The sequence below is a fragment of the Canis aureus genome, chromosome 10, assembly GCF_053574225.1.
Source record: "Canis aureus isolate CA01 chromosome 10, VMU_Caureus_v.1.0, whole genome shotgun sequence".
In the NCBI taxonomy this organism is placed as follows: domain Eukaryota; kingdom Metazoa; phylum Chordata; class Mammalia; order Carnivora; family Canidae; genus Canis; species Canis aureus.
Window position 1 is genome coordinate 72265415 of NC_135620.1, and position 24985 is coordinate 72290399.

Below are 24985 nucleotides of genomic sequence, written 5' to 3' on the forward strand. Positions count from 1 at the left end.
TACCCTAGAGACATGAAATCATAAAATCTGAAAGACAGAAAAGCTTCCGAGGTGATCAGTTTCAACCACCTCATTTCAGAGACAGGGAAAATGAGGTCCACATAGGAGAGGCCCAAGATCACATAGGGACTTAGTGTTAGATCATTTCTCCTACAATCCAGCCCTTCATAATATTCCTTTCTTTCTTCAGCTGATCAAGGGGAGATATGAGCGAAGTCTAAAAATAATCCATGCAGCAGGACACCAAGGTATAACGTTTTTTAGATGCTAATATCTGCCTTGCAAACAGCCTCAGGCAGCTGGGACAAGGCAGATGTGACCACATAAATGTGTTGCCTGTGACACATGGGTTGGAAGAGTAAGGAAGAGGCAGCTCTAAAGGAACAAAAGAAAAGCTTGTCTACCCAGAATCGACTGGGAATGAGAATTCCAAAGAGGTCATCTAGGGAGAAGCTGGTTGCACCCAAGAGAAGGCTGGGTGCATTTACTGGCATTCCAAACATCTGTGCTTTTGCAAGAAAGATAAAAGGGAGTCTGTTTCCCCGACTCGAGGTATGATATATGGGCTTCCGAGGCACTGGGTGTGGGCTGCTGTTGAAGGCATGATGCAGTGTTTGATGGATGGAGGCTGAGGAAACTCACTGGGCTACACATTAATAAAAATTATCAAACTGTCCTGGTTGGTGGAATAGAATGCTAATGCCATTCTCCATGTGGACGCCAAAGGCAGAGAACGTCTGGAGGGAACTAACCTGCTTTATATCTTTACCCTCATCGCACTTGTCCAAATTAGAGCCTCAGTTCTGCTGCCAACACCTTATGCAAGCCAAGACTGGCGGGGCCCACTCTAAAATGCAACCACCCATGATACCTCACCTGCACCTAGCCATTCTTAACTGCCAATGAGAAGGTATAATCCAATCACTATTTAGACCCATAAATACCCTCCATCACTCTCCATTGCCCAGAGAAGGGACACCAAATATCAGTCTGGCATTTAAGGCACTCATCCACTTGACCACAAACTACTTCAGCTTGTCATGTTCCCATGTTTCTCAAGGCACTTTTCTTTTTTATCTTCATGTCTTTCTTGGTTTCTGCTCTTTCCTCATCTGGATTTCCTCTCATTCATTTCTACTTGTTGAAACTCTTCTCATCCTTCCAGGCTGTGGGTCAATGGCCATTATTTTCACAAGGGCCTCCTTGATCACCAGTTCCCCAATCCAAACTAATCTTTCTTTCGTGGTAAGTTTTTGTTTCTATTTAGTCATATTTCATTTTTACCATACTGTTATGTAGTTGTCCATTTTTCATCTCTCTTCCCAGATTGAGAACTCCAAGAACGAAGAGATAGTACTTACTTACACAGCAATATGACTGGCATATGTAGTTGTAAACAACCATATTTTCTGAAGGAGTATGGAAGCAAATCTTTTTGGGGTCATCACACATCCCTAAGTCTCTAATTTCAGCCTCAACTGCAATAGAAAGTTCCAGTGTGAGCTCAGACTCACCCTGGGTTGCCCCACCTTGAGTACAAATCAGGTGTGCCTTTCTGCTTCCTGCCCTGAGGCCTTACCTGATGCCACAGGCATCAGCTCATATGGGCAAGCACAGCCCAGAAGTGTAATAAATGGAAATCTTCAAACAACACAGGTAGGGAGCCAGAGCAGACATACTCCTGCTTTGCATTCTTAAGTCTGGCAGCAATTCTGGGAGGCATTTGTTTCCTCCTCAGAAGGTGCCAGTGGACTAGAGCCCACACTACCTTAATAATAACCTTGTGAACACACCCTGTATTGGCTTTCTCACCTTCTGGTGGCCCTGTCCAAGCTCCATCATAAGTGTTTTCTGTGAGTACCTACCAAGTAAATTACCTGCTCCCAGTCCTTGCTCAGGCTCTATTTCTAGGTTAATCAAGATGAAAAATAAAATAAAACACAAAACAGGATGAATACATGTCCTCTGCTCTCAATTATAGTTAGGTAATACAATAAACTGTCTCTAGCATTTCCCCAGTGCCTGGAACCAACTATGGCATACAATAGATAATCCATAACTATTTGTTGACTAGAAATAAATTTTTAAAATATGAGCCACTAGTCAAATTAGAATGTAGAGAAAAGCCCCACTTATGAACATAATCATCAAGGTAGTTGACTACATGGCTAATTCTAGGTGAGAAACACTAGGAGACTCCAATCTCACCAACATTTGATTTTGTTGTCACTTTAGGTTCAGCCAGGAGTATATTCACTGGATCTCAGTTTCAATACCTCGTGTCTCCTTATGATATAGGCCCAAAGCTCCCCTGAGAGGTTCTGCAGAAGAGTCAGATCTGATCTTCCTAAGTTGTGACACCTCACACACATCAGATGACAGCAGCTCATCTGTACCCAATGCATAAAATACGGTGACCTATAGGCCCTGGCCCAGGATATAATCCAAGTAGCTCAGAGCTTAATTTATGCCACAATTTCTGCCTTGAAAATGAAGCTCACCTCCTCCACATCCGTAATCAAAAATTTTTATTTTCTATTATATAGAAAATAATTATATTTTCTATTATATACTCCTTTCCTTTCTTTCATTAAAATTATTTAGAATTATTTAAAATTCCTATTATTTTAATTACTCCTTTCCTGCTTTCATGTCTTTCTTGGTTCCCGCTCTTTCCTCATCTGGATTTCCTTACTCATTTGTACTGTTGAAACTCTTCTCATCCTTCCAGGCTGTGGGTCAATGGCCACTATTTTCACAAGGGCCTCCTTGATCACCAGTTCCCCAATGCAAACTAATATTTCTTCCATGGTAAGTTTATGGTAAGTTAATTCATATTAATTAGTTAATAATAGTAATAATGATAGTAAGTTAAAATAATTAGTAATAAGTTAAAATTAGTATAATTAAAATTAAATTAAAATAGTAATTAAAAACTAAATAATTAAAATAATGTTATTAATTAAAATAACAGTAATAATTATCAATTTAAAAGTTAATATTAATTAAAATAGTAACAATAATAGTAATAATTTAAATAATAGTAATAATAATAATAAGCCTTCTCCCTTCAGGGATTCCTTGGAATTGATCAGGAGTAGAGATAAAGAACATGGACTTCTGACTGAGAAAGAATTAGATTCAAATCCTAACTCTCACTTAATAACTCTCTGTCCCTAGGCAAGGGATTCTGTTCCCTGAATCTTGATTTTCCCATCTGCACTATAAAGATAATAACAACTACTTTTCAGAACAATTCTGATAATTAAATATCATATGTGAGTCCTCGGTATATGCGTCCTTGGTTCTCTCCCTTCCCTTTTAATTAGCTTTGCACTTCCTCCAATGCTTACAAAGTTCCTGGTATAGAAAAGGTGCTTAACAAATGCCACTCCTCTTGCTTCATTCTTGCTCTCTTTGTATTGGCTAACTTTCTGCTTTGTCACTTTTGCCTTGACTGCCTTGCTCCATGACTTCTGATAACTGCATAATTTACATTTTTGGTACTAGAAATATGGCATAGAATGAGACAGTTGAGATAATGTCCTCAGTCTTTTTTAAAAATATTTTATTTATTTATCCATGAGAGACACACAGAGAGAGAGAGAGAGAAGTAGAGACACAGGCAGACACAGGCAGAGGGAGAAGCAGGCTCCATGCAGGGAGCCCAATGTGGGACTCGATCCCGGGTCTCCAGGATCACGCCCTGGGCCAAAGGCAGGTGCTAAACCGCTGAGGCACCCAGGGATCCCCTGTCCTCAGTCTTATAGAGCTAACATACATTCAGGAGTAGGGGAACAAAAAATAAGTAGGCAAAAACAGAAGTAGATGAAATTATTTCAGACAATGGTAAGTGACATGAGGCTAATAAAATTAGAGGATGTGACAAAGAGTGACAGAGAAGGAACCTCATACTTGGGTGGTCAGGGGGGCCTCTAAGCGAAGACAGGAGGATAAAGACACCAAATGCCAATAAACAACCAATAGTCCACACAACTGGGAGGAGAAAATTCTAGGGAGAGGGAAGGCGTTGTGAAGCAAGCAGCTTGGTGTGTCTGAGAATGAGAAAGAAGACGAGTATGGTTCCTGCCCTTCCGTGTTAAGTCAGTCATCAGTTTCCTGAGAGCCAGTTCAAGAAGTGAAAGAGTCTGGGTTGTATTGTTCTTTTTTCCAAATACCTCTCAAAGATGGTTATAGAAAGGAATTTGCTTTCTTGCCTACTAGAATGGATGGCTTCCATCTTTTCTGGCCTTTGGAAATGGTATGCCCCTTTCCTGAAGCCTATGCTCCCCAGAACTCATACTTCCCCAAAGGATGGCTGCTATTCAGGGGTCTGAAATAATAAGTGAGTGAACCCAAATATACAGGTGTGGTAACCCAGGTCCTCAGCACTTGAATGGCTAGTGCTGATGGCAGCAATTACTCTAGGACTCTTTTTTTTTGTACAACCCTTTTAATGCAGCAAAATGCAACTTTACTTATTTTTGTTGAAGTATAGTTGATACACAGTGTTATATTAGTTTCCTGTACAATATAGTGATTCAACCAACAACTCTTTATGTTACGCTGTGCTCACCACAGGTGTCAAAATATACACTTTGAATAGGGGCAGTTTGTTAAATAAAATTATTAAATGTAATTATATTTTAGTTATATAGCTGAAAGGAAAAAGTGTAGTGGAGCACGGCTGTGGGTAGGATCTAGAGCACTGCTATAGCTTATTCACATCAAACAGGGATGGTAGATATACCTCCTAACAAGAAAGAGAACACAGTCTATATGGATATAGGACCAATGAAATTAAATTAAGCAATGTTTGATATACCTGCTCTAAATCACTATCAGGTACTGATTTTATTTTCAAAGTATTTTTTCCTAAAGAACAAACTAAGTCCATAGTGAGTAGAAGAAGGAAATAATAAGGATCAGAGCATATCAGGGAGAGGCAAGATGGAAGAAGAGTAGGGGTTCTCGTTACATCTGGTACCTTAATTTAGCTAGATAACTATCAAATCATCCTGAATACCTATGAATGCAACCTGAGATGTAAGAAAAGAATGGCTGGAATTATACAAATAGAAAAGTGACCACTTTTTGCATGGTAGGAGTACAGAGAAGAGAAACAGGATATATCAGAAGATAAATGGTGGTGGTGCGGATCCTGCATTAGCCAGCTACTGGACAGTGTTACAGCCCTGGAGCTCAAAATTGGGACCTTTATAATCTGCTGTAGTGAAAGACTTCCCTGCCTGAAAGGTGCTCAATAGTGAAGTGGGGCAGGATCCCAGATGGGACGGTGATGTCTCAAGATTCCCAAAGTCACAGAAAGAATAGGGGTGCTTGAACCTACAGGATGCCCAAACATTGGAGCAGGGAAACTGGTTTAAATCAGAGAGGGTGGGAGGGGGCTCTCAGCTCAGTTTACCATGAAATGCAAACCATGAAATGTGTCTCTCATGAATAAATAAATCAAATACTCTAGGACTCTTGATAGGACTTCTAAGGCCTATGGAATTATATTCATGAACTACAAAATGACCTCAGTGGGGTCACTTCTCTTCTGAATCTTACCCCTCCTCTATATGATTGAGTGAGAGAGGTGAGGGGTGGGTGTGGGAAATTGGATAGAAGTTTGTCTGTGATCTCTATAGTTCCTTCCAGATTTCCTGTGTTTCTATAAGGTACTCTAGAATCATCGAGTGAATACTCCCAGGGAACTTTTATGCGTTGGAAAGCTATCTTGCATCACTATGTCAGCTGTGCCTGAGGCTTTTAAATGGGTCAACTGTCTACAAAGATGAGCTGGAGAGAAACCTAGCAATTATGGATTAAAGGGAAATTACAACAGGGCCCATAATTATTCTGAGCCCATCTTCATTGTTGTTTAATAACCAAACTCCCTTTTTCCAAGGTACTCCACCCTTAACTTTCCCCACCGGGGTAGGAGTGGCTGTATCAGGGTAGAGTAACTGAGTTCTCCCTGGGGAGTTTAGAGTCAGGTGAACCCAACCCCTCAATCTCATCTTACATGACTCCAGGGATGTACCCCAAATCTTTCCCTGAGGAGGCATGATAGGATATTAGGATTCTAGAAGCATTTGACCCAGTGGGGCTACTTCTGAGTCACAGTTTATGCTTCTGTCAAAGTGAAAGTAATAATAGTAACTTTATCAAAGAATTACTGTGAGCACTGAGTTTACCATAGCATCTCTACTTTGTTCATTCAATGTACTCCTCTTTAATGGTTACTCATTAGGCTTCTACGGTGAACCATATTCTATGTCAGGAGAGAAAGATCAAATGAATACAGCAATGAACTAGAGAAAGATCCTCACAGAACTAGAAGTCTTGTGGGGCACATAGGAAACATTCAGAAATTGAAGCCATTTTAATAAGATATTTCTATTATTATGAACAATCAGCTCAAATCCCCTGCTCACATAACGGGCAACAAGGTGGGCAGAAGGGAAGATGTTTTCTGTCCCTGGCCTGGGTTATAGATAGCACATTCAAACATCTTCAGGAGCAAAGCAGATAATACAAATTAATGTAGTGGGTTGGATGTCAGACAACTTGGAAGAGGGAGACTGTGGCAAAGTAGAGTTTACATGCATTCTCTAAAGTGGGCAGCTGCTACTCAGCAATCCTGTTCACTGCTGTCATATGGGAATATGCCCATGCTTGCCAGAACCTACTCTTTTTCAACAGAAGCTAAGAATCCAGGTTTTTGAGTAAAAGTATTCCAGATTTCAAATGATGACAACTTTCTCAAATATTAAAAAAAAAAAAAAACCACTATGTAGCCACCTGTTTGCTACCTCTAGTTAAGGCCAATTATTCCAGGAAGGAAGAGTATTGTGTAGATTTTCAAAGAGGATGGCAAGGACAAAAGAAAGTGGTAAGGAGGTAAGGACACATAACTTCTATGCACCAGGCATGTTACATACATCATATATAATTTAATTTGTTGCTCACAACAATACTGAGCAATGCTGATGTTTACTTCTGATTTTTTTCCCTTAATATATTTACATATAGGGAATGTACTTTGGGGAACCTGGTATAGATAGATAAGACTCTGACAGCATGAGGAAGACTGCATATAGGGGCAGGACAAGAGGTAGTAAAGACTGGTGAGGAAGTTATATTGGAAGTATCTAGAGTGGCCTCAGGAAGAAAGATTCAAAGTATAATGGACAAGTAATTAACTAAGATTTTTTTGAAGTCAATAAATAGCTTCATAGAGGGAATTCCTACTTCCTCCACATTGCTGAGTCTGATGGGGGTACATAGGGACTTACAGCTACATTCTTTTTCTCTTATTTTCTTTTCATCTTTTTTTTTCTTTTCATCTTTAGGCTACCTGTGATACCTCTACTCAGTCCCATGGCAGCTATCCCTCCAGGTAGGGAACAGAAGCTTAATCTCAGTCCTATAGACTGGGTCACCTAGTCTACTCCTTGATGTCACACAGAATCATTTCTTAGGGCAATGATGTTCTGTAGAAAAACCATTTAGCCACTGTTCTTGATCCCCAGAGCCAGAGGCTTCTTGCCTCTGACTGGTAGTACAGTGGCAGTGAGAAATGGAGATAAATGTAGATTAAACAATCAGGAGATCAAAATTCAATTCATGACCCCCACTCTTCTTAATAGTTGGACCTCCAACTATCAACTTCACAATCCTGATCTTTAATTCCTTCACCTATAAATGGAGATAATCATTCCCTCCTACTTGAAAGGATGAATTTGTGGATGAAATGAGACACTATATTCAAAGATGTTTCAACTCATTTCCCATAGAGCAGCCAGGGTAAATAAAGTGTGAATTTCTTAGTATGCCTTAAACAACTCACCATAATCTCACCCCTTCTATAGTCTCTTCTAATTCTACCACTTGAGATTTAAACTCCAGACTTGCTACCCTTTTATTCCTTAAGGCAACTCCACATGCTTTCCCTCTATCTAGAATATTCTCCTTACTCATCCTTCCTTCAACCTTCACTTATTCTCACTATTTCCTACTCACACTTCAGATCCTTTATTATTAGGTACCTACTAGATGCCTGACGTTTTACTAGGCACTGGGGATGGAGTGATGAAAAAGAGGAACATAATCCTACTTTGGAAGAGCTGATATTCTAGTGAGAAAGGCAAATGCTAAGCCCATCCCCTCCAAAATCAAAATGCATTCATTATAATTATAATAAGTGCTATCAAGGGAGTATTAAATGCTAAAAGTTCACATAATCAATGAAAGGGTCAAATAGAATCTAAAGATTTAGATAAGTGACATTTAAGCTGAGACCTGATTGTATAGATCCCAGTGGGAAAGAAAATTGGTGATATCAAGAATAGATGAGAGACTGGAGAAGCAGGCAAGAACAATTATTCATAACCTTGTAGGCCATGTCAATTTTTTTTTCATTCAGTTAGAAGAGTTATGGAAAGCTCTTAAAAGGTTTAAGTCAGGAGAGTAATATTATAAATCAGATATCTATTCATCAAGTATTAATTGAGTATCCATGGTGAGCCAGGCACTGTGTTAGGTATTGACTATGATCAACAGTTGTAGTTTGAAGGGTAGCTCTGGCTTTAGAACTGAGAACTGAGAGGGATAAAAAGAAGCTAATATGAAAACTAATTAGAAGGTAGATGGATGAAGGGATAGATGATGGTGGCTTAGAATAGGTAATATGAAAGAAAGGGGTATAATAAGAGATAATGTTATATGTCAATTATACCTTAATAAAGCTGGAAGGAAAAGAGATTATGTCGATCAAAGCAAAATAACTTGATTATGAATTGAATACAAGGATGAACAAGAGAAAAGAGTTTGTGTGGTTTGTAGTGGTACCAGTCACAGAGAGTTTATAGTGGTACCAGTCACAGAGAGTAAATGAGCACTTGGACAAGAGCACATCTGTGGAGAGATGGTAACAAGCTCAGGTTTGGGCGTGTTGAGTTTGGGTTGTTTGTGAGATGTCAAACTGCAAATGCCTTCAGTCAGCTGGATATGGGTAGAGAGCTCAGAAGCAAGAGGTTAAAATGCAAATATAAGAGCAGTGGGTGTACTGATTTTAACTATGGGAGTGGATGTGGTAGCCCAGAGACAGTTTAAATTAAGAAGAGAGAGAAAACCAAGATCCAAGGACTAAAATTTAAAGAGCAAACTGGAGGACCCAGCAAGTAAGGCTGAGTTGGAGTCAGAGAGGCTAGCAGAAAACCAGGAGAGTGTGATCAAAGAAAGCAAGAAAAGCAATGGTTTCGGGATAAGATGGCCAATCTCACAGAATGACTAAAGATATCAAGTAAGTTCACAACCAAATAAATAAATAAATAAATAAAGTCCTCGGATTCAATAACATGGAAGACAGAGCCATTTGCAGGGAAAAACATGTCAGTAACTTGGTGATAGGAGACACAGCGAAGTGAACTGAGGCAAGCAGGAAGTGGAAAGTGAAGAAACGGGGTCAACTACTTTAGAAAAGTGTGTTCATTATTTAAAAAAGAGAGAGACCTATCAATGGGGTGGAAGATGGAGTGTTTTGTTTCCTTAAGAAGAAAACCCTATGAGCATATTTAAATTATGGTTAAAAATAACCTACAAAGGAATAGAGATGGAAACATAAAACATAGGGAGATAAATAATATGTAAAGTTTCTTAAGAATTTAAAAGGGTATGAGATGCAATGTGAATAAAAGGACTAATTCTAGAGAGGATAAAGAATGCCTCCTACACTGTATCATGAGGGAAGTGGACAAGTATGCAGAGAGGAGCATACAGATTTGAAATTTGAGAGGGAAGTTGAACTCCCTATACTATTTTCTCTGTGAATGAAGGAACAGAGTCATGGGTTAATATGGGGGATGTGGTGAAGATAGGGTGTTCATGAGTTGAAAGATGATGAAGAAGGAACTAAACTGACAGGAGAAGTCTAGTAGGATTGCCTGGTAGCATGAAGAGTCCAGTTGATATTGGTGACAGATGATACACCGGTGCCAAATATTCTCAACTGTGTGTTTTTCTCTGCTTGACTGTATGTATAAGCAGCAGGGAAGAAGTGAGATCTGAAGAGCAGTCTTTTTGGCCAGATAGTCTTGAATAAGAGGGGTTGATCAATATGATTAATTACGGACCAGAATCTCAAACAATTGCCTCACTTCCTCTAGGTAGCCTTTACTGATACCACTGGACTGAGTTTGAAGCCCCTATCTTGTGCTCTTATAGCATCTGAATTATCTCACCACCTCTCATACTACAGAACAATTTCTTTCTATATTCTAACTCTCTCTTAATTGAGGACAGGAATCATGCCTGTCTTATTACTCTTCCATGCCCAGCATGTTCTGCAGTGCCTGGATCATAGTAAGAGCTCCATATAAACTAATGGGATGAATGAATGTTCTTTATGAACTGTAAAAAAAACCAAAACTCTGATACAGAAAGCAGACTGGGTGGCATACAGGAATGGAGAGAATTAAGATCCTCCAAGTACATTTTCCCTTTGGAGGCACTTGACTTTAGAAACCTCTCATCCGAAGAGCAGCTGGAGTGACAGAAACATTTTCTGAGGACCTAATATCAGTTCCAGATGTTTGCAGTCATGTCGGTTTGTACCTCACCCTGTAAAACATATTTCCTTCATCCACTCCCCCCCTCCACTCTAGCTGAGGGAGTGAGGCCCAGTCTCCAATGACATCACCTCCCTCAAGCTGGTCCAGGGCAGGCCAAGGCAGGTGGGTGAGGGCCCCTCTAGCTTCTCAGACAAAGATTATGGCTGAGACACGGCTCAAGCTGCTTGAGGAGCTATGATTCATTTCCACAGTATTTTATCAATACTTTTATCACAGCTGCTGCGGCCTCCATCCTCTCAGCTCCTGGGGAAACTGGGGCCATGTTGTCCCTTGCCCTCAGTTACTCCCCAACACAAAACCATCTCCATAACTTCTTGCCTTCATCTGAGAAGGCCTTTAGTCTGAGGTCTAAGATGGCATGAGGTGTGTGCAGGTAGGGGGTGTCTTTCATTTGGATTAGATTCAATGGAAACAGGGAGGAAGAGGATACAGAATAGGGTTGGGGTGGACAGAGGTGTCTTCTTGCCATTCTGGACATCATTCTTGACCCAGATCTAGATAAATCTAGATATGAGCAGCTCCTATGTAAGCCAGTTCAGAGAGACAAACATAGAAAAGATGGAGTGAGACATAGACAGAAGATGACATGAAATTTAAAAAAGAGAGAGAGACAAAGGAAGAGACAGATATCAAGAGGAGACCCACATTGAGCAAAGAAAAGGAGAGTCAGGATAGGGCAGAGAAAGGGGGAAACAAATACAAAAGCGGAGAGCTAGCAGAAGGGGAACCTGGTACTGATCAGCTTGGGGAGCAGCCCAGCAGGCTCCCACATGCCAAAACAGAAAGGGGCACTGGCCAGCTCCAGATGTTGCTGCCTTCCATGAGGAGGTTGAGGGAATGGTGGAGAGGGCCTACTGCCTCTGTGGGGGCCAAGAGAGATAACTGGCCTTCTAGCCTTGAACCAAACAAAACAAGTTGAAGCTGGAAAGCCCATGCTACAAGAGAGAAGTCTCTGATTTTTAAAAGATTTTTAAAAATTGCAGCAAATTGTCAAAGAAAATGCAGGGGAGTGTCATGAGAGATTATGACTGTGAGGAAGATCCTTCCACTGCCTCACTTCACTCTTCTGTTCCTTACTATGAGGGAGGTGGACTCAATGGTTGAGCTCCTTCTACTCTGAACTTTTGGGATTTACAGAAGCTGATATATATATATATATATATATATATATATATATATATATATATATATATATAAAAGCTGCCAAGAAGTGAGGAGTCTGAGGGGCTACATTCCTTAGAAGGTCAGAGCCCTCCAGCTGCTGCCAAATGGCTAGTTACTTCATTATGCCCAGGCATACAGATGCCCCATACACCCAAATTTCCTTCTGCCTCTTGGTTAGTTTTTTTCTCAACAAGAGCGTAGTGTACTAGAGATAATATGGACTGGGGAAAAGATGGCTGGATTTGGTGGGGAAAGCAGGTAAAGAAACCAGAATCCCCATTCTATCTCCAACTCTGCTACTAACTCATTGTATGTGTGACCTCCAGACAAGTCCCCACCCGTTCCCAGCCAGTTTCTCCATAAGTCAATCAGGGGATTTGGCTTTATTAAATCTGCTTGTGCCTCAGCCCCCACTTCATATTCCCACCCCCTGCCTCTACCCCTGCCCAAAAGGCTGAAACTCATGCCAATTGCTCTGATGAGGCCACGTGGGAGAACCAGACGTCTGTTTTTAATATCGATGACAGATTAGCATGTGGGGAATTTAGTCACCCCCCAAAACAAGCCCCACTTCTGCTCAAAACAACTGGAACAGAAGGCTACTTATGTTTGGCTTTCCCAATAGAGTCCCAAACCGACAGAGCAATGGCTTCTCTGAAAGAAACAAAGAGAGCGCCAAACCCAGGGGTGGGGGGTAGGGGAAGGAGACAGAGAGGGAGAGTGAGCATTTCAACAGCTAGTTCAAAAGGATGTCTAACAGATGGCTGCAATAAAGTGTGTGTGTTTGTGTGTGTGAGAGAGAGAAAGTGAGAAAGAGAAAGAGTATGTATGCAGGTGTCTCTGTGCACACACACTTGTGAGCTTGCAAATAAATAAACAATTCCAGCACTGGACTTGGCTGTTGGCAAAAATCCAGAGATCAAAGGAGAAAACCCACATTTCCCCATTCTGGCCTCACCTGGCCAAATGTGTGAGTAATCCTCACTCTCTATCCAAAACAAGCCTTAAACCTTACTTTGTTGTTTTCTTCCTAGCATTTAATTTTCCTTTCATTTTTTTTTAATTCATGGAAATGAGAAGCAACTAAAATCTATTAGTACCCACTCTTTCCCAAGAACTGTGCTGCATTCGACCTTCAAGATAGCTTATTAAGTGTTATTTTTCCCATTCAAAAGATAAGGAAACTGAGATATAGAGAAGATTATGACTGGTCTTCGATTTATCAGTGCAGAGTGGTAGAAACGGAAAGAAGTCAGGTTTTATAAAGTCCATTACTCCCTCATTAGGCTTTTATCCTCTAAGGTAAAACTCAATCAAATGAGCTGATTTATTTATTTACTTAGATTTCAAATACTTATTTTAGTGAAAGAGAGCATGAGCAAGAAGAGGGGCATAGAGAAAGAGAATCTCAAGCAGGCTCCTTCTAAATACAGAGCCTGATACAGGGATTGATCCCATGACTCTGAGATCACTACCTGAGTCAAAATCAAGAGTCCAAAGCCTAAAAAATTGAGCCACCCAGGTATCCTTGGGCTGAAATATTTAAATTTGGGCCAAGTGAACTTTCTAGATGGTTGAGACATGAAGATGGCAGAGAGGCCAAAAAAAAAAAAAAAAAAGTTCTGGCTTCAGATAGCAACCCCCAATCATCCATAGCATCAGTTAGATCATGATACATTTTAGAAGGCTTATTATGTATTCCAGCTAATTTCTGGGCTATATAAGCCCCTGTAAGATCATACAGCACTCAAGGAGCTAATGTCAGAGTTGAAAAATTAAGATAATTATATCTATATATATACACAAATATAGATATCAAGTTTTACCCATAGATATCAATTCACTGAACATTGAAAATCTATATATGTCACGCACTGTAGGAGGCCTGCAAATCATAAAGACACAAGAGTCACTGCCTTCTTTCTTTATAGATAACTGCCCACTAAAAAATTCAAGAATTGACCATGGGAAGAATGCAAGTCAAGTCACACAAGAAGAGACTAGAAGAACCTGTAAAGATGGAGGTAACTATGTCATCACCTTCAAACTTCTGATGGAAGTGGAAGAAGAAGGAGTGATATCTGTATGGGGTGATGCCAGTCCATTACCTAAAAATAAGTAAGTTTCATCTCTATCAAAAAAAAAAAAAAAGAAAAAAGAAAAAAAGAAAAAGAAAAAGAAAGAAAGAAAAGAAACTCTTGGATCGGAGTGCTGGTTCCTGGACATTCAAGAGTAAAAATCTTGAATTTCCATTTCTGAAGTAGATGGAGAAATGGGGACTAGATTAATTTCTTGCTGCCTGAAACAAATTAAAAAAAGAAAAGAGCATTAAGGGACACCTGGGTGGCTCAGTGGTTGAGCATCTGCCTTGTGCTTGGGGTGCGATCCTGGAATCCTGGGATCAAGCCCCACATTGGGCTCCCTGCAGGGAGCCTGCTTCTCCCTCTGCCTATGTCTCTGCCTCTCTCTGTGTGTCTCTCATGGATAAATAAATAAATCTTTAAAAAATTAAAAAGAGCCTTAAATAATGTTCAAACTGGAACTCAGGCAACAAAGAACAGAGATCCTGAAAGATGGAAAATAAATTATGTGAGCACTAAAATTTCCCCAGATCACTGCCACTAGAGAGTTTCCAGGGCACTGTGCAGAGACAGATGGCTGCAAGGTTCCCTACACTGAGAAGTCAGAGTTCTCAGTCAGGAGAGACCAGAATGACTATAGGAATAGGAATGAAGAGGAGAAAGCTACACAGAAAGAAATTGAAGAGATTTGAGGAAGGTCTTGTTTCACTATTCAGCACAGTATAGACTGATGAATGTATGTGAGGAAACTACTACCTCAAGAGGATTAGATGGAACAGTGCTAAGTGCACATATAGGGGCCAAAAATAGTGCCTGTTCCTACCAGGCATACTGGAAAATCTCATAATTCATGGGCTATTGTGTGGAGCACACAGAAGGGTCTTGCCTCAGTAGTAGGAAATAATTAGGCCTAGACTAAACACTGCTCTGGCTCCACCTAACAAATCTTAAAAGTGAGATCCAAAAGAATAAAACTATTTCCAAGTAAGTTAACTGTGCCTTAGAACAGGGTTCAAAAATATTTATAGGAATACAAAAATATCCAGCACCCAACAAGGAAAAAAAAATCAAAATGTCTGGCATTCAGTCAAAAATTACCTGGCATACAAAAAAGCAGGAAAATGCAACCCATAATGAGGAGAGAAACCAATCCATTTAAACTGACCCAGACATTAGAATTAGCATATAAAGACATTAAAACAATTTTAACTCTATTCCATATGTCAAAAATGTTAAGGTATGTGATATATTAACAAGACCCAAATTGAACTTCTAAAGGTGAAAATTATAATGTCTGAGATGAAATATTCACCAGATGGGGTGAACGACAGGTTAGACTTTACAGAAAGCATTGAAGACATAGCTCTAGAAACAATGAAACAAAGAAAGAAGAAAGAATTTTTAAAAATAAAAAGAATCACTTCACATGGCCAAAAATACATGTAATTGGAGTTACTGACGGGGAAGAAAGATGGTTGGAACGATTTCCAAATATGATAGAACTATAAACCCACACATCCAAGAAGCTCAATGAACCTCAAGCACAAGAAAATAATACAATTACTCAAAACTTGTATTAAAGAAAAGATCTTAGAGTCAAAGGACAAAACTAGTACATATGTACAGGGGAACAAAGACAGGAATAAAAGCAGATTTCTCAATGCAAATAATGCAAGCAAGACAGAGGAACAATACTTTTAAATTACTAAAAGAAAAATCTGTCAATCTAGAATTCTGTATCCAGCAATAACTTCTAAAAGCAAAAGCAGAAAGAACTGATCACTAACAGATCTAAAATAAAATAGAAAAAGACACCCATCAGGCAGGACAATAAAATCAGGTGAAATTATATATGTGAAGGAATGATGAGCAGCAAAATTGGTAACTATAGGTAAATATATAAAATTATTTTTTGTAAAGAATAAAATTATTTTTATTAAATATCTTTAAAATATAATTTACTATTTAAGGAAAATAACAATAATGAATTATGAAACATAACATATACATATATATGCAAAATATATGACATACTATAAAGGCTAAGTGGGAAGAAATAAAGGTATACTATTATAAGATTCCCATACTAAATATATAGAGTGGTATAATAGCTTTAACAGTATACTATGTTATGTTGAATATGCATACATAAACACTATAGTAACCACTAAATTAAAATTTAAAAGATTTATAGTTAATAAATCAACAAAGGAAATAAAATGGAATCATAAAAGCACCCAATCCAAAAAAAAAGAAAAAGAATAAAAGGGAAACAAAGAAAGCTGGAAACAATAGAAAACAAGTAAAAAGATGATGAACTTAAAGCTGCCCACAAAAAATATCACATAAAATATGAATAGTTTAAATACCTCAGTTTAAAGGTAACAAATCAGACTGGATTTTAAAAAATAATAAAAAAATGACCTACATATATGTTGCCTACAAGAAATACATTTTACATATACAGGCACAAATAATATAAAAGTAAAAGAATGGAAAATGTAAGAGCAATCTAACACTAATCCTAAGAAAGCTGAAGTAGTTGTATCAATAACAGTAGATTTCATAGCAAAAAGTATAACAAGGATACAGACAAACGTTTCACAGTGATAAAGAGACCAATTCATCAGGGGATCTAGTGATTCTAAATCTTTGTGTTCTTAATAACAGAGCTTCAAAAAACTGGATAGAACTGGAGTAAAAACTAATAGAACTATAGGAAGAAATAGATAAATCTACAATTATTGTCAGAGGTTTCAATACGAAGGTCTCAAATATTGATACAACAAGACAGAAAATCAGAAAGCATTTAGAAGAGTTGAATGACATAATTAACTGATTTGATCTAGTTGACATTTAAAATAATATCCCATCCACAAAAAGCAGAATATATACTCTCTTAAAATGGACAGACCTGGAGCACCTGTGGCTCAGTTGGTTAAGTCTCTGCCTTTGGCTCAGGTCATGATCTCAGGGTCTTGGGATGGTGCCCCTTATCCAGCTTCCCCTCTCCCTCTGTCCCTCCCCTCTGCTTGTGTGTGTGTGCTCTTTCTTTTACTTTCTCTGCCTCTTAAATAATTTTTAAAAATAGATAAGACCAGATTCAGGACCATAAAACCAGTCTCAATAGATTTAAAGTTATGTTCTTTGATATAGTGAAATCAAACTAAAATTAAATAACAAAAAAGATGTCTGTAAAATCCCCAAATGTTTGGGAAATAAGTAACAAATATATAATAGTAAAGAATCCATAAATAAAAGAAGAAAACAAATGGGAAATTGGAACATACTTTGAATTGAATGAAAATGAAAATATAACTTATCAAACAGTGGTTAGCCACTAAAGCAGTAGTTAGAGGGAATATTTATATTACAAGGAAAATCTCAAATCAATAACCTCAGCTACTACCTTAAAAATGTGGAAAAAAAGAGGAATGAACTAAATCCAAATTCGGCCAAAGAAAGAACAAAGACCCCAACAGAACTCAGTAAAACGGAAAACAATAGTAAAAACCAATGAAATCAAAGTTGATTGGTTTGACAAGGTAAATAAATTGCATAACCTGTAGCTAGATCGATCAGAGGAAAAAGAAAAGGCAAATTACCAAAATACAAGAATGAGACAGTGATATTACTATAATTTCCACAGATATTAAAAGAATAATTATAGAATGTTATGAACAACTTCTTGCCAGTAAATTTTATAACTTACACAAAAGGGACAAATTCCTTGAAACACTCTGTATCCAACCAGACAAATTGGTAGTTAAAACCTTTATACAGGGGAAGCTTGAAGCCCAGATAATTTCACTGGTGAATTCTACTAAATACTTAAGGGAGAAATATTATTAATTCTACCCAAACTCTTTTAGAAAATGGATAAAGGGGGGAAATATTTTGCAATTTATTTTGTGAGGGCAGAATTAACCCTGATAACAAAAATAGACAAAAGTATTACAAGAAAACAAGAGATCAGAATCTCTCACAAACATAGATGCAAAAATTCTAAACAAAGTTTTAACATATCAAACCCAACTCTCTCTCTCTCTCTCTCTCTCTCTATATATATATATATATATATATATATATAAATAGAGAGAGAATTCCCAGAGAGAATGCATCATGACCATGTGGGATTTATTTACTCTGGAAATGTAAGGTTGTTTAATCATTTGAAAATCCATCAATGTAATTTATCATATTTTTAATGTAATTTATCATATTAACAAACTAAGAAACATAAATTATATGATCATGGTCATAGACTCAGAACATTAAAATTCCATTTCTAATGAAAACAAAACAAAAATCTCTCAGCAAATGAGCGTTTAGTCTTTCATCATTAAGTATGATGTTACATAAAGAACCAACACTGTGCTAGGAGTAAGACCTGATTGCAAAGCCTGGCTCTACCAGGTACTGGTTGTAGGACTTTGGGAAAGTCACATCTCTTCAGGACTCACTTGGACTGTAAAACCAAGGCTGGTAATCGTTTGTAGAATGAAGTTAAAAAAAATAATGTCAGTTGTTCCTTTGCCCCCCTCACCCCCCCAAAATCAATTTCAACAACTACACATGCAGAAAAATACCTCCACGGAACTAAGGTTTCTAGATAAGGGATTATAGCACCTGGGTGAAGCAAAAATTGGGAAAAGCTATATTAAGCAGGTTAGGAAAGACAGATCCACTGTTGCAACCCTCCCCCAAGACTGGACGTCCAATACAGAGAGAGAAACCATCCCATGGAAGAAAGAGAGAGAAGAGTGTGTGCCTGACATCACTACAAACCCTGTAACTACCCTGCTCCAGGCACCAGGCCAACTTCCTTGAATGTAGGTGGCTCCTAGCAGGCTCTTAGAACCCCAGGACCCTGGCTTGAGCCTCCAACTATCAAGGCCCCAGAAAATTCCATGATGCCGGGCTCCCATGAACTCAGACTCCCAAACCATCCTGGTGCCTGCCAGTTCCAACAGGCCCAGGGGCAGTCCCTGTGGCCCAGGCTCCAGTTGGTCCCAGCGTTAGGCTACCTACCACAGACCCAGACTCCCAACCTGCCTTGGAGCAAAACCAGCCCCCACAGGGCCCACCTCCAGGATGGCACAGCTTCTCAGGTACGTCAGACATTCAGAACTCAAGGAGAACACTCAAGAGCTATAACCATCCTACCACTCTTAAAAAGTCCCTTTCCTCATCTTCTTTATGCCTGCATCATTTCCAAATCCCTCTTCCTCAAAACTATCTCACTGGAGATGTGTCTCACCAGAAAAGGCAATTCCTTGAATTTTTAAATTTCAGTCCCAGAGAGAATATATTTCAGACTCAGGATTCAAGCATGTGACCTATAGGCCTTTCCAAGCAGAAAAGGGTAAGTCCTCTTCTGAATTAACTAACCCCTTGAGAGAGGACTTGAACTCAGAGAATCAGAAATCCCTTTGACTACAATTTACTATCTTACCCTACTGAAAATCCTATGGAAAAAAACACACCAAACAAACAAAAAACATGGGCATAGGCACCAGTGACAACTGCTAATGAAACCTTAAATGCCTTCCCCACATCAGATGACAAGAAGTCTCCAAAGGCATTTGGAAAATCCATTCCTCATCTCCGTCACACTATCCCAACAAAATGCAAAGTCACAGGCTTCCTACTTACCTGTGTAGAGGTCCGTATCCGTATATTCATCCACTTTCTTATGCTGCAGAATATAGTCCGAGACCTTGGTCCCAATAGCTGGCTGAACATCCACCCACTCCAAGGAGACCACTGTGCTGGAGGGCTCTACTGTTGGGGACAGACGAAGCCTAGAGAGGGCGACAGGGAAGGTTGGTTGTTTGCCAGCCAGTACGGTCTGGGTCCCCAAAGAGTCTGCAGTGTCTCAGGATTAAAAGCACAGGGTCCAGCCTGCGCTCAAATCCGGTTTCAACCCACCAACAAGCTTTTTTATGGACTCTGGCAACTTGGTATACCTCTCTCAGCCTGCATTTCCTTGTCCATAAAATAGGGATAATGAATGGCTACCTTTCAGCATCAATGTGGGATCCAGTAAATTAATCCAAGCGCACAATACATGCTCACAGAAAATTGATCAGCTTTCCATCTGTCTAAACCGTATTCTCAGTGATGCTTCATCATCAGTTGACAACGCCTTCGAACACAGTAGCCTCAGCCTTCCTGCCATTCTCTCCCGTCCCCCAACAGATCAGCTAACTTGTTAATATGCTTGAATCGATACTCCCTCGGAGAGGGCAGGAGTCCCAGCAAATCCTTTTATAAGGTAAGGCATAGCAGAATGATTGAAGGTTAGAACTGGAGAGGTCCTTAGAGGCTGAGAAGTATAATCACCTCATTTCACAGATGGGGGAGTAAGGTCCAGACTCCTTACTCCTTACTCCTTACTTATTTGCAAGAAAAGTATTTGCAAGTTGGGGACAGAACCGTGATGGTAGTAACTTTGCTTGTCCCCAGCTCAGTTCCTTCTCTCTTTCCACTACACTAAACCACGCCTCTTCAAGAACCATCTTACAGCATAATCTACCCAACACACACACAGACATGTTAGGAAACTTTGGTTCCCCCATACTGGCTCCTGTCCCACTCTCCTATGCTCCTCACAGCACGGTCTTAATCCCACTCCCTCAGTCAAGATGACCTTCTCTTAATTCTTTGAAGGGTCAATTTCCCACATCAGGATTTTCACATGTGCTCTTCCTATTGCCTGAACTATGACTGTTACCATTTATTATCTGGAAAACTACTCTAATTCAGGTCTTTTCAGAGAGGATTCCCTAAGTCCCTCCCCTCCAACACACCAACCCCCATTATTTTCTCTTCCAGCACCTGTTTGTTTTTCTTTCATGTTTTTATTAACTTTTTAAACTGTATCATATTTTCCTGTTTTTTGCTTTGATATATGTCCCCTCACTAAATGGCCAGCTCCCTAAGGGCACAGACTGTCTTGTTCACTGATGAATTCCCCAATGTCTGACACATAGCAGGTGTTCAGAAATTATTTGTTGAATGAACGAAGTGATGTTCCTTTGAAAAGGTTCTACACTCTCTTCATCTCAGTGGCCCCAATGTCCACCACAGGCACTGATAAAGCAACAGTCAGGGCCCTGTAAACCTCTCTGAGCAGTTGAGTGAGGAAGTAATGATAAACCCAGGTTAGCATTTTATTTATTTATTTATTTATTTTTTTTTTTTTCAGGTTAGCATTTTAAAAAGCCAGTTTCTATGCTGCCAAAACTCCCCACTTTCTCAAAGAAGGAGGCAGGGCCCAGCAACTTCATCTGGTGACATGCTCATGCAAGCCCCGGCCTGGCCTGGCAGGACAGAACTGGTGATTCCATGACAAGGGGTGGCCAAAGGAAGAGGACCATACATACGTACACTGGCTGCGGGAGGGGGCTGCAGTTGGGGAGCCCACTGGCATCAAAGGCGCTGAGGTCACATCTGCACCAGTCATCGATCACGTCCCCTTTCCCTGAGCACCAGTAGGAGCTCATCAGTGCACTCTTGAAAGCCTGGAATAAAGGAGGGCAGAAGAGATGATGATGACCATGGTGGAGAGATTGAGAGTGAAGGTTCCAGTGACCACAACAGCTGACCCAAGCTTCACAGCAATCCACCTCGGCACGGGACACCATCTCTCGCCCAAACACCTCACACTCTACCACCAGGCTCTCCTGTTTTGAGCCGTCGTTCTCTCCCCCTCAGCCAGAATGATCATTGACGCAGGACAATATTAACAACAACCACTAAGAACCTCCTCTGGGGCCCAGATTAACCAATTTAACCTCATGCAATGGATATAATTATTATTACCATTATCATTTCCCCTTCTACCAATTGGAAAACTGAGGCACACAGAAATAACTTGCCTGCGGTTCACAACCAGTGAGAGAGCGGGCATCTGATAAAAGCAGTGTGGCTCCAGACCCTGCCCCAACTCTTTTTTTTTTTTTTAACTGAAGTATAATTAACAGTGTTTTAGTAGCATCAAGTGTACAATGGAAGGACTCAACCATTCCGTACACTGCTCAGAGCCTACCACAGCAAGTGTAGTCACCACCTGTTGCTGTGCTGCTTCTTGCACATGGCTGACCATCTCACTTCCCTGCGTAGAGACCTTCAGAGGCTCCCCATAGCTCTCAGGATAAAGTATAAGATCTTTACTCCAGCTCCTGACCACTTCCACGGTATTGTTGTTCACCACTCCTCTGACTTTTCCTTGCATGCTACGGTCCACCCTCATGCAACCACTAACATACCCACCAACAGAAAATTCCTGCTTATGGAAAACATGCTCTAAATTAGGAGACAATAAATTGCTTCTGTAAAGGGCCAGATAGCAAATAATTTTGGCTTTGTGGCCAGGTAGTCTCTGCCACAGTGAGTTAGCTCTACCTTTGCATTCATGAAATCGATGTAGATAATACTTTAAATGAAGGGGCATAATTGTGTTCTGATAAAGCTTTATTTACAAAGACTGGAAGCAGGCTAAGTTTGGTCTAGACAGTTTGCTGACCCTTGCTATAAATTATGATTAACATTCTAGAGAATTGCAATGTGCCTCATTGTTTTTTAATTAAAAAAAAAAAAAAAAACAAAAAAACAAAAAAAAACCTTTTCTCCCTGCTGGAACATTCCCTGCCCCCTTCCCTATACTCCAATTCACTCTTTTGGTCTTCAATGAAACATTCCTTTGCTCCGGGAACCCTACGTCTTAAGGGTTCTTAAGTTTCTTAAGCCTTGAATCATGCTCCTCTCTTGGACACCATAACACACTAAACACACTAGACCACACCTACTGTCACATTCCGTTGCCTGCCTTCCGCAACAGATTCTGACCGCACCAAGGGTACAGGCCATGCCTTATTCACACAAGCATTCTCACAGGACCTGGCCCAGATATCCAGTCAATATTTGCTGAATAAATAAATGGACACTGAAAAACATCATTAGGCTCAGGCTCAGGTTTGGGTGTGCTTCGTGCTCTAGTCATTCCATTTACACCGATGTTTCAAGGCCCTGGGGATTCAGAATGTTTGACAGCTCTTTTTTAAACTTACGGACTTTAGAGAATACTAGTCTCTTACCCTTTTACCAGGAAACACACCCTATGTCCTTTCTTTTTCTTTTATGTTACTTTCTTTGTTCTTTTTAAAATGAAAGTTTCACGCTGCCTGTAACTATGGACACCTGGTTACCCAGGTGTCGTTTTGCAGCCTGCATTGTCAAAGACTCAGGTGTGGGGTGGCTCAGCAGTTTAGCCCTGCCTTCAGCCCAGAGCATGATCCTGGAAGTCCCGGGATTGAGTCCCGCGTCAGGCTCCCTGCTTGGAGCCTGCTTCTCCCTCGGCCTGTGTCTCTGCCTCTCTCTCTCTCTCTCTCTCTCTCTCTCTCTCTCTGTCATAAATAAATAAATAAAATCTTAAAAAAAAAAAAAAAAGATGGCAACCACCTGACTCCTCTTGTCATGCTGGCTGACCCCGTGGCAGGGCTGGGCTAGTATCTCTTTGAAAGGCTTACCATTAAGCACAATTCCAAGCCTCTGAAACTCAGTAGCTTAGGAGGACCCTCCCTGGCATCCCTCCTGATGTAGGGGCTTCTACCTAAGTCTCTCCCTGCATCCAGTAGGCAGCTTTTTAACCACCCCAGACCCATTTCCCAAGTCCTGGGCCAAATGGACACAATAAAGCTTTTCAGAGGAAAAGGCAGGCAAACAAACAAACAACAACAACAACAACAAAAAGAATGCTATTGTGTGAGCTTCCACCATATTTCCCTCGGTGCATCTGATGAGGAGACTCCAATATTACTGCTGAATGTTCTCACCCATATTCTCTGCTAGGAACTGAACAAATGATCTAACTTCTTCTTCTTTTTTTTATTTTTATTTATGATAGTCACACAGAGAGAGAGAGTCAGAGACACAGGCCGAGGGAGAAGCAGGCTCCATGCACCGGGAGCCCGAAGTGGGATTCGATCCCGGGTCTCCAGGATCGCATCCTGGGACGAAGGCAGGCACCAAACCGCTGTGCCACCCAGGGATCCCCTCTAACTTCTTCTGAATTAAGAGTAGTGACTAAAGACATTTTGAAAAGAATTATAAAAACTAATGTTCATGAAGCACCTATTACACAGTGTAAGTGTTTTAAGGGCATTGAAAAAAATATATTCCTCACAATGGTACTGAGATACAGATAGTATGACCTTCACTCACAGGTGAAAGAACTGGGAATTAGAGCAGTGAAGCGGTTTTCCCAAGATCACACAGCAATTAAATAGTGGAAGTAAAATCCCAACCCAGATCGCTGTGACTCACAAGCACAGCCCTTTTCTATTTAACCAAGTGGGGCAGTGGGGGTAAACCCCAACTAAGGTTGCCAGATTCAGTAAATAAAAATACAGGATGCCTAGTTAAAAATCAAATTTCAAGTGAATAAGAATTTTTTTAAGCCCATCTCTCTCAGCGTTTGCATATAAAGTACATAGGTCAGAGTGTGGCACACAGTAATCGCACTATTCCTGCTACAAGTCAGAACCTGTATTGGAAATAAATGTCTGTTATTCAGTACGAGGTGGGGGTGGGGAGGGGGTGAGGTCTCATGAGGACAGAAACCAAATGGGATCACGTGAGGTCATGCTGACTGAAGGACCTTCTTTTCCCTCCATCTGCAGGTTCCCTTTTACTAAAATTAATGTGCAGAATGGCTTCAGATTCCGTAACATCTCCAGCCAGCACTAAGGGCTTAATACTACAATGGTGAAATCCAGGGCCACGGGTGAAAGTGACCCAGATGGTAAGAGATGGCTTTGACTCTAGCAATGAGAGGAGAGAGAGAACATCCTGTTTTGTTTGTGTATGTGTTTTTGTTTTTGTGTGAGTGTGTGTTTTGTAATCAATAGTCGCTTGAGCTTGTGCAAAACAAAACAGGAAATCTCTCCGGACTTTGTGAGTTTCACCATCCAAGCTGCTCTTGGGAAGAAACCCTGCCTGGGAATCTCCACATCTACTGGCTCTTCCCCAAACCATGAGGAACAGAATGGGGACTGGTGCAGTGGCCAGGCAAACCCTGGAGAGAGCACAAACACACCC

The 24985-nt window shown here is 40.2% G+C and overlaps 1 protein-coding gene across 7 annotated transcripts in view; it reads right to left on the reverse strand.

Moving 5' to 3' along the window:
* ASTN2 (astrotactin 2) overlaps positions 1-24985 on the reverse strand; it is an 850745-nt gene that overhangs the window by 130471 nt on the left and 695289 nt on the right. For all 7 annotated transcript variants that reach the window (XM_077913090.1, XM_077913089.1, XM_077913088.1 and 4 more), the window contains 2 exons: positions 21275-21408; positions 19538-19686 (listed from right to left, as the gene is read on the reverse strand). In XM_077913090.1, coding sequence (XP_077769216.1) covers positions 19538-19686; positions 21275-21408 — 283 coding nt within the window. The remainder of the gene's footprint in view (positions 1-19537; positions 19687-21274; positions 21409-24985) is intronic.